Genomic DNA, 15,288 nt, shown 5'->3' with positions numbered 1-15,288 from the left:
TAAGAGCTTTATGATAGTTCTAGTACAATAATGTAATTGTTCAGTAATTTAATTGAAGATTTCTTCCCCCCCCTCCTAAATTTCTACATTTTCATTTTAATTTTAGAATAATCTGGTTATTGACACACCAAGAGTAAGAAAACAAACCAGACTTTACAGTGCAGTCAAAGAGGATGAACTGATGGAGTTTTCAGACCTGGAAAGTGATTCTGAAGAAAAGCCTAGCACAAAGCCTCGTAGGCCTCAGGACAAATCACAGGGTTATGCAAGAAGTGAATGTTTCAGGGTGGAGAAGAACTTGCTGGTTTATGGGTAAGGTTATACAGATTAAATATATTGATTGTGGCTAAAGAACTGAAAATATGGAAATGGTACATAGTAAATAACTCATCCTTCTCTTGGACATGTTCACATAATCTCTTACTCTGTGTAACCTTACCTCATTATGCTGTATACATATCAGTGAGATTTTAAGTTGCTATGTATGTATATATAAAGCTGTTTATATATGTTATTTAGCTTAAAGTATCTGAATGTGTCTCAGATGCCTATGAACTCATCGGTAAAATACGTAGTTCTGTGATGATGAAATATGTGTTTCTGGTTTCTCCGTAGTGTAAAGAATTCCTGAGTTACCAAGGTTTAATCTCTTTTCTAAGTGTTGTGGAGAATAATAAAGTGTATTATAAAGAACAATGTGGTTGTGAAATTGACAGTCAATCTAGAGGTTTTCAACATAGATTCTGGTATTTTGGCACCACTTAAATTCAGCTATTTGATACTTTATAATTTTCCCCATTGGATTTACAAATTTGAATTTTATATCTTTGCAAGCAAGCAGCTGTATTTGACTGCTAATGCAGTGGGCTTCAGAATGACTGTCTTTATTTTAGGAAGTTGCGTACAACAATTGGTAATAATGGATTTCAGGATCAAAATAAGAATGATTCCGTAAATCACATGACTGTAGGAATTGGTTGAATTTCCTATTCGTAGCTTATTGGGACCATTAGAGTTAAACATATGTACTTTATTATTTTGAGTGTAGTTCAATTGCAGCTTTACGAGCAGTGAACTTATTGCCTGTTCTGTAAAATAAACATTCTCAACTCTTTGGTGCTGGAGGTTGGATTCCCTGACGTAACCTGCAAATGCAGAATGCATTAATGCTAACGCAGGAGGTCCCAACTTGCTTGGTACCAGGAGTTAAACTGAAAGTCACAAATTATAATACCAGTGTCCTGGCTGTTGTATTGAACATATTTTTCTTATAGCTGGGGTCGGTGGACTGACATCCTCTCACATGGGCGCTATAAACGTCAGCTAACGGAACAAGATGTGGAAACCATCTGCCGGACTATCCTGGTATATTGTCTTAATCATTACAAAGGGGATGAAAATATCAAAAGTTTCATCTGGGATCTGATCACTCCAACTGCAGATGGGCAAACTCGAGCTTTGGTTAATCATTCCGGTATGTCTACCACAATCAAATAATGATGCTAGTAAATAGGAAAGAATTGCTTCAGTCATGCTATGTATTTAGTTTAAACTATAGCCATTCTGACATGTCGTAGGATCTTGTCACATTTTATGAGTAAGGTGGGCTTTGACTTGGTCTGTACTTAAAGGGGAAGACTCCCTCAGACACTTTCTAGAATGCAGTGCTCTTTCCTTAAATCAGTTTTGAACAAATATTCTAGCATAATTTTTAAGTGGCACCTACTGCTGGAGTTAATCTCTTTTGAATTGCCATAAATCAGAAAGCTTGTTTCCTTATGGCTATTCAGATTCATGAGAGCTCTTACAAGAAATATTTATATAACACCATTTTCTGGCTAGTGTGCTGAATTCTTGAAATCTTCACACCTAAATTTGCATGAAAGTTTTGGTTGATTTTGTTATTTGCAATTTTCTGTAGTAAATTATATGGCTGTTCAGTTTTTGATGGTTATGTTGCCCACAAGGGAATTAACATGGTAGCGATACTTAGCTTTAAATGTATGTTCGTAATGCAGTTTAGGGTGAGAGCTTTTCTATTCGGATTGTATAAGAAATATTGGGGTTTTATGTAGGTCTGTCTGCACCAGTGCCCAGAGGGAGGAAAGGCAAGAAAGTAAAAGCACAGAGTTCACAGCCAATGCTGCAAGATGCCGATTGGCTCACAACCTGTAATCCAGATGTATTATTTCAAGAAGACAGCTATAGGAAACATCTCAAACATCACTGTAATAAGTAAGTACCAATGAATGTTTCATTTGGAGTTGATTGGGTTTTTTGCTACATGCTTTTGAAAAGTCCATGACTACTTCTGGATATTTTTATAGAATGGAGGGCCATTTAATAGGATGTAAAGGCCATTATTACTTTTTAATTTGGGGATAATCATCTTAACAGATATCTGGGTACTTCTGTAAGCTCTTTATGAGTGATCAGTGCAGTTCTGAAGAAAATTGTTTTCTGCTTACTAAATAAGAATGGAATCAGATGAAGTTATTCTTTTTGCCATATAAAGGAAAGACTATATCCCTACACTAAGTCTATTTCTCTTGACAATGGGCTGTCTTTAAACAAAAGCTGTTTGTTTCTTACTCTTCTTGTGGGGTCTCTCAGGCTGATGTCCTTAAAGTTCTGTTTCTTAGATGTTAAACTCAAATATCCAGTCCTTAGTTTCCAAAGTTTCTTGTAGTAGTTCGTGTGTGTGTGTGTGTTCTCTTTGTTCTTTTTCTCCCTTCTTCTCTTGCTTTCCATGTTATACAGAATATTTTTCTCCTTTGCTTGAGATAAAATTTCTCACTGAGTTGTCTTGCCTGAATCAGTGCCTCGATTTGATTTTTGAAATTCTAAACGTACTACTAAACTGAAGGCCTTTGGGGATAAAGATAATTGTATTTTGATTTGGATGTTACGTTGGCTTATTGTTGCATGAATATCTCTTAAGATATTCTCTTCTTTACAAAAAGAAAAAAAAAGGCTGAAAGAATGTCATATCTTAGTTATTTTTATGTCAGCTTCCTCTGATAGCGTCCTGGTTCTCCATCTGAGTTGTGCTTTATTCTCCATTATAGACATTGAACCCAACCCTTGTCCCAAAAATCCCTTGTTTTGGGGTTGGGGAGGAGGTGGTTTGATTTTTGGGGTTGGGGAGTTGTTTTGTTTTTAAACTTGCACTCTTCGTTGTATATACACCATACAGATGTAATGCAGCGTTACTGAAAGGTCATCAGTACTTTTGTGTTTTAATATACAGTATGTCTTACTAATACTGTTTATTGGAAAGACATTATTGATTTGAAAAGTACCTGTGGCCTGTCAATAGGGGGTGTGATGTGAAGGAGGAAAGGCATTTAAGGGGTTTATTAGCTCCTGTCCAAATGCTAATCAAGCTTAATTCTCAACTGATGAAAACAGATACTTACAGAATTACGTTAGCAAGTGCACTTCCAAGTAAACTGCTTTCTGATTTTTTTCTGAACTGTTAGTCAGATCTGTTATTACATTTCTCTTGCTCGTAAAGTAATTAAATTCTTTACTGTAACGTTATTTTAATCTCCCAGGTAACATGTCTTCATTACTTGTTATATCACTTTGCAGATCAGACATAAATTCATTTTAAAAATACTGCATCTGTAATAATACAGTAGAACAATTTCAAGGATACTAGTCTCCTGTCCTTATGTAACATACATGCTGGTTTAATGCATAGGACTCCTGAAAGGTGCAAAGAACCTCTGGTGGTTTTTTTGTTGTTTTTATGTTGGGGTGTTTTTTTCCTGCTCCTCTTCTTTGGCTTGACGTAACAGCTGTTATTGCTTAATACTAAGATGATAGAGACCCTCAACAGCTTATTTACATAGCCACACAGAGAGCAGGGACACCTTAACTGGTATCATGCATACTAAAAGAAGCAAGTCTGACCTGTTTTGAATTGCAGACATATGACCTTCATTCAAATCCCTGCTCTTCCAGCGTTTGCTTGAATAACATGTAAAACTGGGCATTGCTCTACTTCCATCAAATCTCTACTGAGGAGCTCCCAAAACTGGTGGTGGTCTAAATTTTTCATGCAAGTGGGTGATCAGATTACTGCTTCCCTGGTCACCCTTGCTGTACCAGGAGCTGCAGTAATTCAACAGTTGCTGTGATGGATATGGGTACAGTGAGAGGGCAAGCTGAGTAATCTCCGTTTTAGTTGGTACTGATTTTATTTCATGAACTAGGCAGCAGGGGGTGCCCTGAATTGGGTAAACATAGGAGAGCAGGATCATTTTCAGGTAGATACTTTACTTTTTTTAAAGGTTGACCTCTTTTCTAGTCTCCTTGAAAAGCCAGTCTGACATTCTCTCTCTTGCCAGCTTCAAGTATGACCATAACACCTTACAGCGCTTCCAAAAATGACTGTAGTATTGCAGAAATGGGGAAAAATAAACATGGGCAATGAGGATTTTTCACTTCCTTGTAGCAGTTAGGTTGTGCACAGGTAAAATTAAATGGCAGTTTGAGCTATGAAGAGTAAAAATAGTTAATATCTCCCAGGGGAAACGGGGGATTATTTTTTCCCCTCATTCTCGGAAGCAAAAAGTTGTATAATCTGAAAAACCTGACATTCCATATTGAGGGTTTATTGTAAGGTAGTAAAACCAGATTTTATATCTCGTTTATTCCTACAACTTCTGATGTGCTTCCAAAAATGGTATTAAGGCAGCAGCTGAGGAAATTTTATGAGATAATGAAGCAGAACAGTTACTGAAAGCCATCTGCTCAGTTGTTTACAAACTTGCTTCAATACTTCAGAGGCAGTGGTAGAGTACGTGTCTAAACTTCACAAGCTGCACTAGGTAGAACTAAATGAAATGCGCCGGGGCTGGGCTGAGCTGGGTCCCTCTCTGTGCAGTGTAAGCAGTTGCCAGGCAGGCCTGTTGGAAGCCAGCAGAAAGCACCACACAGAGGTGATTATGTGCCACCATCTGTCACGCTTCAAGCCTACCATACAGCATGGCTAATCAGCCTTGGCAGGATGATGGATGAACAGCAGCAGCTGCCAAAAGCCACTGTTGGCAAACAGTCCTGAAGTTAAGAACTTTTTCCCCCCTCTGCCTTCCTCTCCAGGGTCCTGCTGCGTGTCCGCATGCTCTACTATCTACGACAAGAAGTTATAGGGGACCAAGCAGACAAGATCTTAGAGGGTGCTGACTCAAGGTTAGTGCAAGTGCAGGTTTATTTTTTGCTTTATGACGCTGGCTTTTATAAAGTACACATACTGTAATAATGCAGCGTTTAAAGGTTGTTGCACTTTATCTCTTAAATGTCTGTTCTCAAACAGCCTTATTATTTTATCAGGCACAGTAATTTTCTTGGGGGAGGAAAATGTGAGAAATTACAGAAGTGGATTTTCAGTTCTGCTAATATTTAAGGATCATTCTGTCTCAATTTAAAAAATAAAAAAAATACATACTAAGACCTTAAATTAATCTTATTTGGAATAACCATTGGCATTCCACTCCCAAAATAGCCTGATCTTTGGAGTTTTTTGTGGGTTTTTTTTTTTTGGTTTTCTTTTTAGTTTGTTCAACCATCCTAATTATTTTTCAAGGTATTTCAATTTCTATGTTGTGTTTGGGTGTTTTTTCCTCATTCAAAATTCGTATTTACAGAACATTGTGAACCACTTTTTTTTTTTTTTTCTTCAAACATCTTTGTCTAGTAATAGCTTTGAGAATGTATATAATGCTGTTTTCACAGTGAAGTAGATGTATGGATACCTGAGCCATTCCATGCTGAAGTTCCTGCAGACTGGTGGGATAAGGAGGCGGATAAATCCCTTTTAATTGGAGTATTCAAACACGGTAAGTGATGTCTCACTCTGAACAAAACTCAGTTGTAAAGCTTTCTGTGTGTAGGACTGTTCAGTCATAATATTAACAAGCATTGTTCCAAAGAACTGTTGGCTTGTATCTCCCTTTTTTTCTTGCCTGCATTAAAAACCTAATATGAGCTGTAAATATCAGATGCTGTTTTTAAATGTTTGCAGAACATTTGAGAAGAAAACATTACTTTCATGGCTGTAAATAAAACAAAACCATATTTGTTTAAATAATAGCCAAATAGTAAGATAGATCTCCATAAACTTTGCTTCCAGCACTGCTTCACTTGCTAACTCTGCCAACCAGTGTCAAAGTGGACGGTGGGCTTAACCTCTGCTATTAATCTGTACAAGTGCCTCCTGGGCTTTGTTCCAAGCAATATTTCACAAATGTCAGTGTTGAGAACTCCCGGCTCCCTTGAGTGGGATGCAGCCTTGTTAACTTTGAAAGGCTGGGGATGCAGAGCTGGCATGATATATACAGTGAGCGATTCCTGATTATAATCCCAATTCTCTGGAGGTCGCAGAGGTATTCTCAGCAGCCCAGCCTGACTAAAGGGGAGAATGATGGCTTATAAAACCTTTCATGATTACAGTTTGGCTTGAGGCTCTACAGCAGTTAGGAGCAGTGTGTTGTAGTACAAATCCTAATTGAATTGTGCTGTTCTGCCTATGTACAGCAGCTCTGTGTTGTGGGCTCAGCTGAGGCAAGTCTAGTCTAAAAATCATTTTCCTGCAGTGCACTGTTGGGATCTGCCATTTTCCATCTAGTCAACTTGGGCAGTAAAAAAGCAAACAGCAGTTTGAAAACCATAGAGGGAACAGTGTCATCTTACTGACATGCATCATCCTAAACCTAATAAGACAGGTTCGTTGGCCTTACGTATAACCCATGTATACAGCATTTTTGCAGCCTACATTGTGAGGGTTCCAGCAGGGCTGGAGCTATAGAAAGTACATGTGTGTGTGTTCCCATTTGCATCTGCATGTTTCCAGTAGGGAGTATTAAATGTGGAGAACCACTGCGAAAGTTGTGTAGGAAACTTGAAGTTTTTCACTTGTGAAAGATTTTTAGTTCACCTTATAAAGACATTAAATTGAGTTCTTTCTTCAGTATCCTACTATTTTTTAATGTTACTGATGTGAAAATACTTCTGTGCTGATGGAATTTGCCAATACGTAAAATTCATTACGTGAATGAAATGGGTTGTTTCCAGCATGGTGACAGCTTCATTATTTTATTTAAAAATAAGTAAATTAATCTAGAAAATTGTACTTCTGCTCCCTAAACCTGTTCTATTCACAGCTGGTCACAGGTTTTAAAAAAATTTGTCTCACACTCTGCATGCAGGTTATGAGAAGTACAATTCTATGAGAGCTGATCCAGCGCTGTGCTTTCTGGAGCGGGTTGGCATGCCTGATGCAAAGGCCATAGCTGCTGAACAGAGAGGGACAGACATGTTAGCAGATGGTGGTGATGGGTAAGGAAGACATGAAAAAATTAATAAACTTTATCAGCATTGTATATGTTGGCATGAATTCATATGTCATATTTTTCTTACATCTTGCCTGAGGATCTGAAGTGATTGTATGATGTAAAAAGTGCATAGAACTGTTTACATAGTTGAGCATGAAATGCGAATGTGTAATTTGGTACACCATACTGATCGCTTTTGTAGCTTTTTTGTTTTTGTCCAGAAAATCAGCCTCCTCTCAAAACCAATATATTTCTTGAAAAAATTTCTTTTAAATATTTTATAGTGGTGAATTTGACAGAGAGGATGAAGATCCAGAATATAAGCCAACCAGAACTCCTTTCAAGGATGAAATTGATGTAAGAACTTCCAACTTTCTGTAATTACAAAGTTATATAATTATAACTGATTCTCCCTGTTTATTTTCGTGTGCACCTCTTCATTTTAAGAGCTACCAGATAAACACACCTTACAACAAAACACATGTTTGCGGCTGTGTTTGGGAGATGACGTATTTTTCTCCTGAAATGATAACATATGGTCAAAACTGAAAACTAAAATAACTTCTCTCTTCTCCCCAAGGAATTTGCAAACTCGCCTCCGGAAGACAAAGAGGAGTCCATAGAAATACACCCAAGTAAGAGTATAGCAAAGAAATTAAAAGGCAAAAATGCACCATTTAGTGAAAGGTGGACTGTTCATACTGCCACATGAGGGGATAGGTGGTGTTTTGGGAAAACATCACAGTAAGCTTTTTACTGCCAAGTCTCTTCACATTTCACATCTTTCAAAACAATTATTTACTGTCTTTGCATAATCCACATTATGGCTTTCTGGATTTCTAATCACATAGTAGAAACTGTGATGATAAAGACCGGATGTTTCATAATGCAGCCGTTGATGGTTTTGCTGAGATAATATTGGAAGTTATAGATATGTTTGTTTCCTCAGTATGGAGGAAAACTGCCAAGTTTAAGTGAGAATAATAAAGTGGGAAATCGTAAGTGTAGGTGTTTCCTCAGAGGTAGAACAATCTTCGTAATATATTTAAAGATGCATTGCATTAATTTTAATACTTCCAGTATTCATATGTTTGCATTCATAACATTGAATAATAATGCTTGATGGTTATCTCTGAATGCTTCAAAAGCATTTCTGAGTTCTTAAGAGTTGGATGTGGTTTGATGCTATTTTTATTTTATCTCCTACCAACATGTAGTTACCCTGTTTCTGATTTGTTATGCACCAGTATTAACGAGGCCTGTGTTCTTATCTGATAAACAGGAATCCAGTTATAGCTGTAGAAACTTTGAAACGTTTAGCAGTGGGTTTGCAGTGCACAAATACTTCTCTATTCTCTAGACAAACACACTGAAAGCAATGCTGAGTTAGGCCAACTCTACTGGCCCAACACTTCAACCCTGACTACCCGTCTGCGTCGCCTCATTACTGCCTATCAGCGCAGCTATAAAAGGCAACAAATGAGGCAAGAGGCACTAATGAAGACTGACCGCAGGAGACGTCGGCCTCGGGAAGAAGTGAGAGCACTGGAAGCAGAAAGGGAAGCTATAATAACTGAAAAACGACAAAAGTGAGTTTCTCAGTGATATCTTTCTTTAAATCTTGAGCTTGTGCCTCACCAGTACCACTCTTCTGTTTTGAAAGAATAAACTAAGGGGGGTTTTGGGGCATCCAAACTATGTCTGGACTCTTGTTTATTCAGTGGCCTCACTTCTCTTGCTTCTTCCTTGACTAGGTGGACAAGAAGAGAAGAAGCTGATTTTTATCGTGTGGTGTCTACTTTTGGAATTATTTTTGATCCTGTAAAACATCAATTTGACTGGAATCAATTCAGAGCATTTGCCAGGCTTGATAAAAAGTCTGATGAAAGCTTGGAAAAGTATTTTAATGGCTTTGTGAATATGTGTAGACGAGTGTGCCGAATGCCAGTCAAACCGGATGATGGTAAGTTTTAACTGACAGTAGAAGTCAACATGACTGTTATGAGACAGTGGGACTGTTAAAACTTAATGCCCAGGTGTAATGATTTTGAACTATGTGTACATTTAATCAATGTTAAACAACACAAATTGGTGTCATTGCAGAGCCACCTGATCTTTCCACTATGATTGAGCCAATCACAGAAGAGCGTGCTTCTAGAACTTTATATCGCATAGAACTGTTGCGGAAAATCCGTGAACAGGTTCTCCATCACCCACAGTTGGGGGAGAGGCTAAAACTTTGCCAACCAAGCTTGGACCTGCCAGAGTGGTGGGAGTGTGGTAAACATGACAAAGACTTACTGATTGGTGCTGCTAAACATGGAGTCAGTAGGACAGACTATCACATTCTGAATGATCCTGAACTCTCTTTTCTTGAGGCTCACAAAAACTTTGCTCAAAACAGAGGGACAGGTCATGCAAATACTGTCTCTTCTGTAAACCCTCTGGGTGCTGGCTGCAATCAAACACCGCTTGTCCCGTCCACACCAGTACAAGAAGAAAAAACTACAGAACAAGCAGAGTCTAAAGTTGAAGGGTCTGAAAATCCAGCAGCCAAAGAAAAGTCTGATATAAAAGAGGAGGCAGATACTGCAGATAAGGACACTAAACCAGAATGTGATGCTGAGGCTGAGCCCGGCTCTGTTAAATGTGAATTGAAAGACATAGAAATGAGTACAGATGTAGACCCAAAATCTATTTCTGAGAAAGGTTCGGAAGAAGATGAAGAGGAGAAACTGGATGATGATGATAAATCAGAAGAATCCTCCCAACCTGAAGGTAATGCTTTGGTCAGATCAACTCTGTGTGCTTAGCATGAGCCCCACAGCTGTTCTAAGTTGTGCCAGCTGGTAAGTGGCACACATGGAGCTATTATGGAGCTTTGGATAAGCTACACGTAGCAGTTCCTCTACCCTTCCACATATTCAGGTGGTTAAATAAGCTTTCGTAAAAAACATCGGGCATCAGTGGGGTGTTCCCCCACAAGGGATGATTTCCAAGATAGCTTACTGAGCCAATAAGCATGTCTGTGTGCCAAATGCAGAAGGCTAAGGCTCTGCTGTATTAATTACTGAACAAAAGCCTCAGAAATGTGTCAAGCCTGGTTGTCTTAACCTATCTAGTTAGGTTGACATTGGGGGCTTGGAAATTTCTGTAGTTAATGCCTGGTCATGGTTGTTATTCAGCAGGAGCAGTTTCTCAGGGTAAGAATTTTGATGAAGAAAGCAATGCCTCTATGAGTACCGCAAGGGATGAAACACGCGATGGATTCTACATGGAAGATGGGGATCCCTCTGTGGTTCAGCTACTTCATGAGAGAACATTTGCCTTCTCTTTCTGGCCTAAGGTTGGTTAGGGTTAGAATGGCATGTGTCTTTTTTCCCATAAAATATGGGAAACATGTTTGCAAAATAACAGCAAGTTTTGTATGATTCTGCACTTGTAGAGGGCGAGGGAATTTTTTCTATGAATGGTTTGCAGAATAGCATTTTATTCTTCAATTTCATGCAGATTAGCAGGGGAAATGAAAGAAATTGCTGTACTGTAAATAGTGTCATTTAGTAAAACAAATGACTGACAGACATGAGTTCCTCATAGGCTCCATAACTGTATGTCAGCAGAATCACACCTTTCACACCTCTATTGATGGAAGCAAACTTACGATTTTAAATTATGGATTTCATCTGCAGAGCAATCTGCAATGTTGAGAGCAGAGATTTTGTAAGTCACCTTTTTATTTTGGGGTGAGGAGATTGTAGAGGAGTATTGGTGACCTACATGATCTAAGCCATTATGTAATGTTGACAGATGTAATTGTATTAAGGTATCCTGCAAACATAAGCAGCAGTTTTAGATAGGATAAAGCTATATCTTATTTTGGTAACTATGCAGAAAATTATCTAATACAAAATGTTTTTAAAAATACGAAACTGTAAACTCGTAATAAATCCACACATAATTTAGTACTCTCCTTTGCAGTAAGGGGAGAGAGAGAAATAAAGTGGTAATAGTCTTAAGCTTACTAATCACCATAACAGGGCCATCTGGTTTGGGATGGGGGAGCAGGGCGGGGGGACCTTGCTCTTAATAGGCTTATTCCTGGGGAAAGCAAGCAGTCTGTTGCAGCTGCTGAGGTTTGCTAGTGGCTTTTGCACAGTTTTGCTGTTCAGGAAGCTAACTGATGCTCATATTCCCTAACCAGCAGTATTTCTCAATAGTTCGGAAGTTTCTACTACTTCAGAGAGGCTAGAATAGAATGTGCTTGAATACTGAAGTGGAAGAAATCAAATGGTACTCATCTTTTTTGCTTTCAGCATGTGTTTTGGAAACATGGACTAAAATATTATTCCAGTCATAGTGTAAAAGTAAAACAAAAAATCCTTCATCTGTATAGGTTCAGCATAAGTAGACTAATAAACATAATTAGAGATTTTTAGTGTACACGCTTCAGTGAAATTTGAAGTGATAATGGGCGTGGAATGAAAATTGACATTCATTAGATGTCCCTAGGTTGGTGCCCGTTTCATAATGTTGAACTTTATTAATAGTGACGCTAATGAGGATCCACTTCCTAGGACAGAATTGCAGATCCAGCCTCTTGGATCTCGAGAACTGCAGCTTTAAGATACTGATTGCAGATGTTTTGATTTTCCCTTCCTAACTGTTGATTTTGTTAACTAGTGCAGCATAAAACAATCGTGAGTTTCTGTTAAATTTGTCAGTTAGTACATGGTTGTACAGAAAACTTGGTCTTTCTCCTTCCCCCTGATACAAATGCAGCTTTTAAATTCTAGTGATGTTTTATTCTACAAAACTGTCTGTATTAGCTTCTTCTAAGGCAGTCAGTTTATCCTGACCTGCAAGGGAATAGTTGTTTTGAATGTGTTTCTTGAGCTGTGGAAACTGGACTCTGTTGTTATACTTATTTGAGTTTAAAAGGCGACATTCACACTGAAGGTTCATTACATACTTTTCCTTTATGCAGGACCGAGTAATGATCAACCGATTAGACAACATCTGTGAAGCAGTGCTGAAAGGGAAGTGGCCAGTAAATAGGCGCCAGATGTTTGATTTCCAGGGGCTCATACCTGGGTATACTCCAACAGCTGTGGACAGCCCTTTACAAAAAAGGAGCTTTGCAGAGCTCTCCATGGTTGGTCAAGCCAGCGTCAGTGGCAGTGAAGATATCACTGCTTCTCCTCAGTTATCAAAGGCAAGGCTGCGTCTTTCTCACATGAAATACTTTATCTTGCATGTGCTTCTTTTGCATAATAAAAAAATTTGAAAAATAATTGAAAAGTGTTTCTTGGAATAAAATGAAGGCTTTGTTTTCAAAGTTATGTGCTTGGACTTTTATATAAATTCAGCATAGCAAACAGAGCTTTGCTTATGTTCTGAAATGCTCTTTTTTCATTAGGAAGATGCACTCAATTTATCGGTTCCACGTCAGAGGAGGAGGAGACGAAGAAAGATTGAAATTGAGGCTGAGAGAGCTGCCAAGAGGAGAAATCTTATGGAAATGGTTGCCCAGTTACGTGAGTCTCAGGTGGTCTCAGAAAATGGACAAGAAAAGGTTGTAGATTTATCAAAGGCCTCACGAGAGGCAACAAGTTCTACCTCAAATTTTTCATCTGTTACTTCAAAGTTTATCTTGCCTAATGTCTCCACACCCGTATCTGATGCCTTTAAAACTCAAATGGAGCTGCTGCAAGCAGGTCTTTCACGCACACCCACAAGGCATCTACTAAATGGCTCTTTAATAGATGGAGAACCACCCATGAAGAGGAGGAGAGGAAGGAGGAAAAATGTAGAAGGGCTTGATCTGTTATTTATGAGCAACAAACGGACATCATTGACTGTAGTAAGACAGCAACCTTTTTGTCTTGTATTTGTTCTGTGTCTAGTACTTTCTGAATGTGTGACTTTAAAGTGTTGTTATACTCTCCCCAGCAGTAATGTAGTTTTTACCTTTGTGTTTAGAGCTGTTACTTTATTTGAAACAAACAAAATGTTGTTCACATCAAGTTTCTACTCTAGTGATTTGTAGCTGAGTTTTAAGTAGCTCGTACTTCCAAAGACTTTTTTTTTTTTAATACAAAACTTATAATATATGCATAACATATTTGGAGGCTTAAGTATGTCTTTCTTAGTGTGTAGAAAAGGGAAGGTCCCTGGGGGCCACTAGCTGGAAATGCACGAAAACTGCTTTCTCTTAAGCTTGTATGTTCTTTAGTGTTCAAGCATGCTAAATTTACAAAACTCCCTAATGCAGTGGTATTGCTTTACATAGTATGAATATTTAAACCCCATTAACTCTTGCATATGCAAAATCTCCATGAGCGTTTAGCTTCAGTCCCTGCAATTGTTTCTCCCAGGTAACTGTTCCCTTGACGTGAGAATTAATACAAACATTAATGTTTTCAGGAGGATGCAGAAGTGACCAAAGCTTTTGAAGAAGATATGGAAGCCCTACCAGCAAGGAACATTCCATCTCCTGGTCAATTGGACCCAGACACTCGCATCCCTGTAATCAATCTAGAGGATGGGACCAGGCTGGTGGGAGAGGATGCTCCTAAAAACAAGGATTTAGTTGAATGGCTTAAACTGCATCCTACTTACACTGTAGATATGCCAAGTTATGTACCAGTAAGTATGTGATTCTAAAAGTGTTGTTGTGTTATATTAATACAGAAGTTAGTTTTACAGGCATCAAAATTAATTTCCTCACATTGGGCATAGTCATTGGATTTTGTAACTATTGGTTTCCAGTAAAGGTTTTTTCTGCAGCCACACTGACTATGGTATCTAAACACCCAGGTGGCATCAGGATGTGTAGGTTGCTTTACCTTTCTTAATATTTGTATATAACAATGTGTGTTAGTGCGCTGTTTGTTTCAAGTTCGGCAGAATTGCTTCATCTGATAAGAAAAAAAATTCCCTGAGATAATCTGATGGTAAAGTAATTGGCCCCTTAAAGGTGTTGTGAGAAGGGGTTCCATGCTTCGTGATTTTTGTCAAGAAAATGTAAAACTAAAAGCAATATATTTCTCTTTTTTCCAGAAGAGTGCAGATGTGCTGTTTTCCCCATTTCAGAAGCCGAAACAAAAACGACACAGGTGTCGAAACCCTAATAAACTGGATATAAACACCTTGACAGGAGAAGAAAGGGTACCTGTTGTAAATAAGCGAAATGGAAAGAAGGTAAAAAATTAAGTTAGTGGATGTCTTTGCGTGTGGAAACCACATTTTCTACTCCAAACTTTCTTTTTAAAAGTTAAGTAATTCGGCACCAGCAGTTATCCTTACTGGAATGTACCACCCAGTTCCTTTAATTCCTTCTTTGCTCTTCTGTTATGTTTGTATTAAACACTTGAGTGAATAACAGTTTTTGAAACTGTACAGTTTTTCTTTTTAACATCTCTCCCCTATATCAGGCACACGTTTCATTACTAGCCCTGCCTAAGCTGCAGCATTTTACAGTCTTTTAAAAAACATGATCTTCTGAATTCTAGTAGTATTAGCTGGTCTCCATGTAGTTTTCCACAGTCTGAACTGAAAGTCTTTACTCACATCCTTCAGAAATGAAAGTGTACAGATAGAAAATGTCCATATAAATAGCTCTTTGGTTTTGTTTTATTTTTGAAGTATTAACCTTGTCTTTTGCATTAGATGGGTGGAGCTATGGCCCCTCCAATGAAGGACTTGCCGAGATGGCTGGAAGAAAATCCTGAATTTGCTGTTGCTCCAGATTGGACTGACATTGTTAAACAGTCTGTAAGTGAAGCTTTCATTCCATGCTTCAATGTAGATTATAGCACAGAAAAGTGGAAGGCTGTGTAAATTGATGATTAAGTCTTTATCTCATAGCTGGTTTTGAGCTGAGGAAGTGTAGTGTCTGGGTGGGAGTTACCCAGTTTAGGGGGAATGGGGATAGGAGGCTGCTGCAGAG

At 38.4% G+C, this 15,288-nt stretch overlaps 1 protein-coding gene across 10 annotated transcripts in view; it reads left to right on the top strand.

Moving 5' to 3' along the window:
- The window catches only part of CHD7 (chromodomain helicase DNA binding protein 7), a 134,069-nt gene that overhangs the window by 116,277 nt on the left and 2,504 nt on the right, over positions 1 to 15,288 (top strand). For 9 of the 10 annotated variants that reach the window (XM_080378276.1, XM_080378273.1, XM_080378271.1 and 6 more), the window contains 17 exons: positions 107 to 312; positions 1,275 to 1,474; positions 2,076 to 2,235; positions 5,110 to 5,199; positions 5,743 to 5,846; positions 7,215 to 7,344; positions 7,625 to 7,697; positions 7,921 to 7,975; positions 8,701 to 8,929; positions 9,095 to 9,303; positions 9,444 to 10,118; positions 10,526 to 10,686; positions 12,325 to 12,552; positions 12,757 to 13,200; positions 13,764 to 13,985; positions 14,400 to 14,540; positions 15,009 to 15,113. In XM_080378276.1, coding sequence (XP_080234402.1) covers positions 107 to 312; positions 1,275 to 1,474; positions 2,076 to 2,235; positions 5,110 to 5,199; positions 5,743 to 5,846; positions 7,215 to 7,344; positions 7,625 to 7,697; positions 7,921 to 7,975; positions 8,701 to 8,929; positions 9,095 to 9,303; positions 9,444 to 10,118; positions 10,526 to 10,686; positions 12,325 to 12,552; positions 12,757 to 13,200; positions 13,764 to 13,985; positions 14,400 to 14,540; positions 15,009 to 15,113 — 3,432 coding nt within the window. The remainder of the gene's footprint in view (positions 1 to 106; positions 313 to 1,274; positions 1,475 to 2,075; positions 2,236 to 5,109; positions 5,200 to 5,742; positions 5,847 to 7,214; positions 7,345 to 7,624; positions 7,698 to 7,920; positions 7,976 to 8,700; positions 8,930 to 9,094; positions 9,304 to 9,443; positions 10,119 to 10,525; positions 10,687 to 12,324; positions 12,553 to 12,756; positions 13,201 to 13,763; positions 13,986 to 14,399; positions 14,541 to 15,008; positions 15,114 to 15,288) is intronic. The other variant, XM_080378270.1, reaches the window with a different exon arrangement.

The sequence above is a fragment of the Falco punctatus genome, assembly GCF_963210335.1.
Source record: "Falco punctatus genome assembly, chromosome: 3".
Taxonomy (NCBI): domain Eukaryota; kingdom Metazoa; phylum Chordata; class Aves; order Falconiformes; family Falconidae; genus Falco; species Falco punctatus.
Note: the sequence above shows the minus strand (reverse complement) of the source record. Positions and strands in the feature narration are given on the sequence as shown.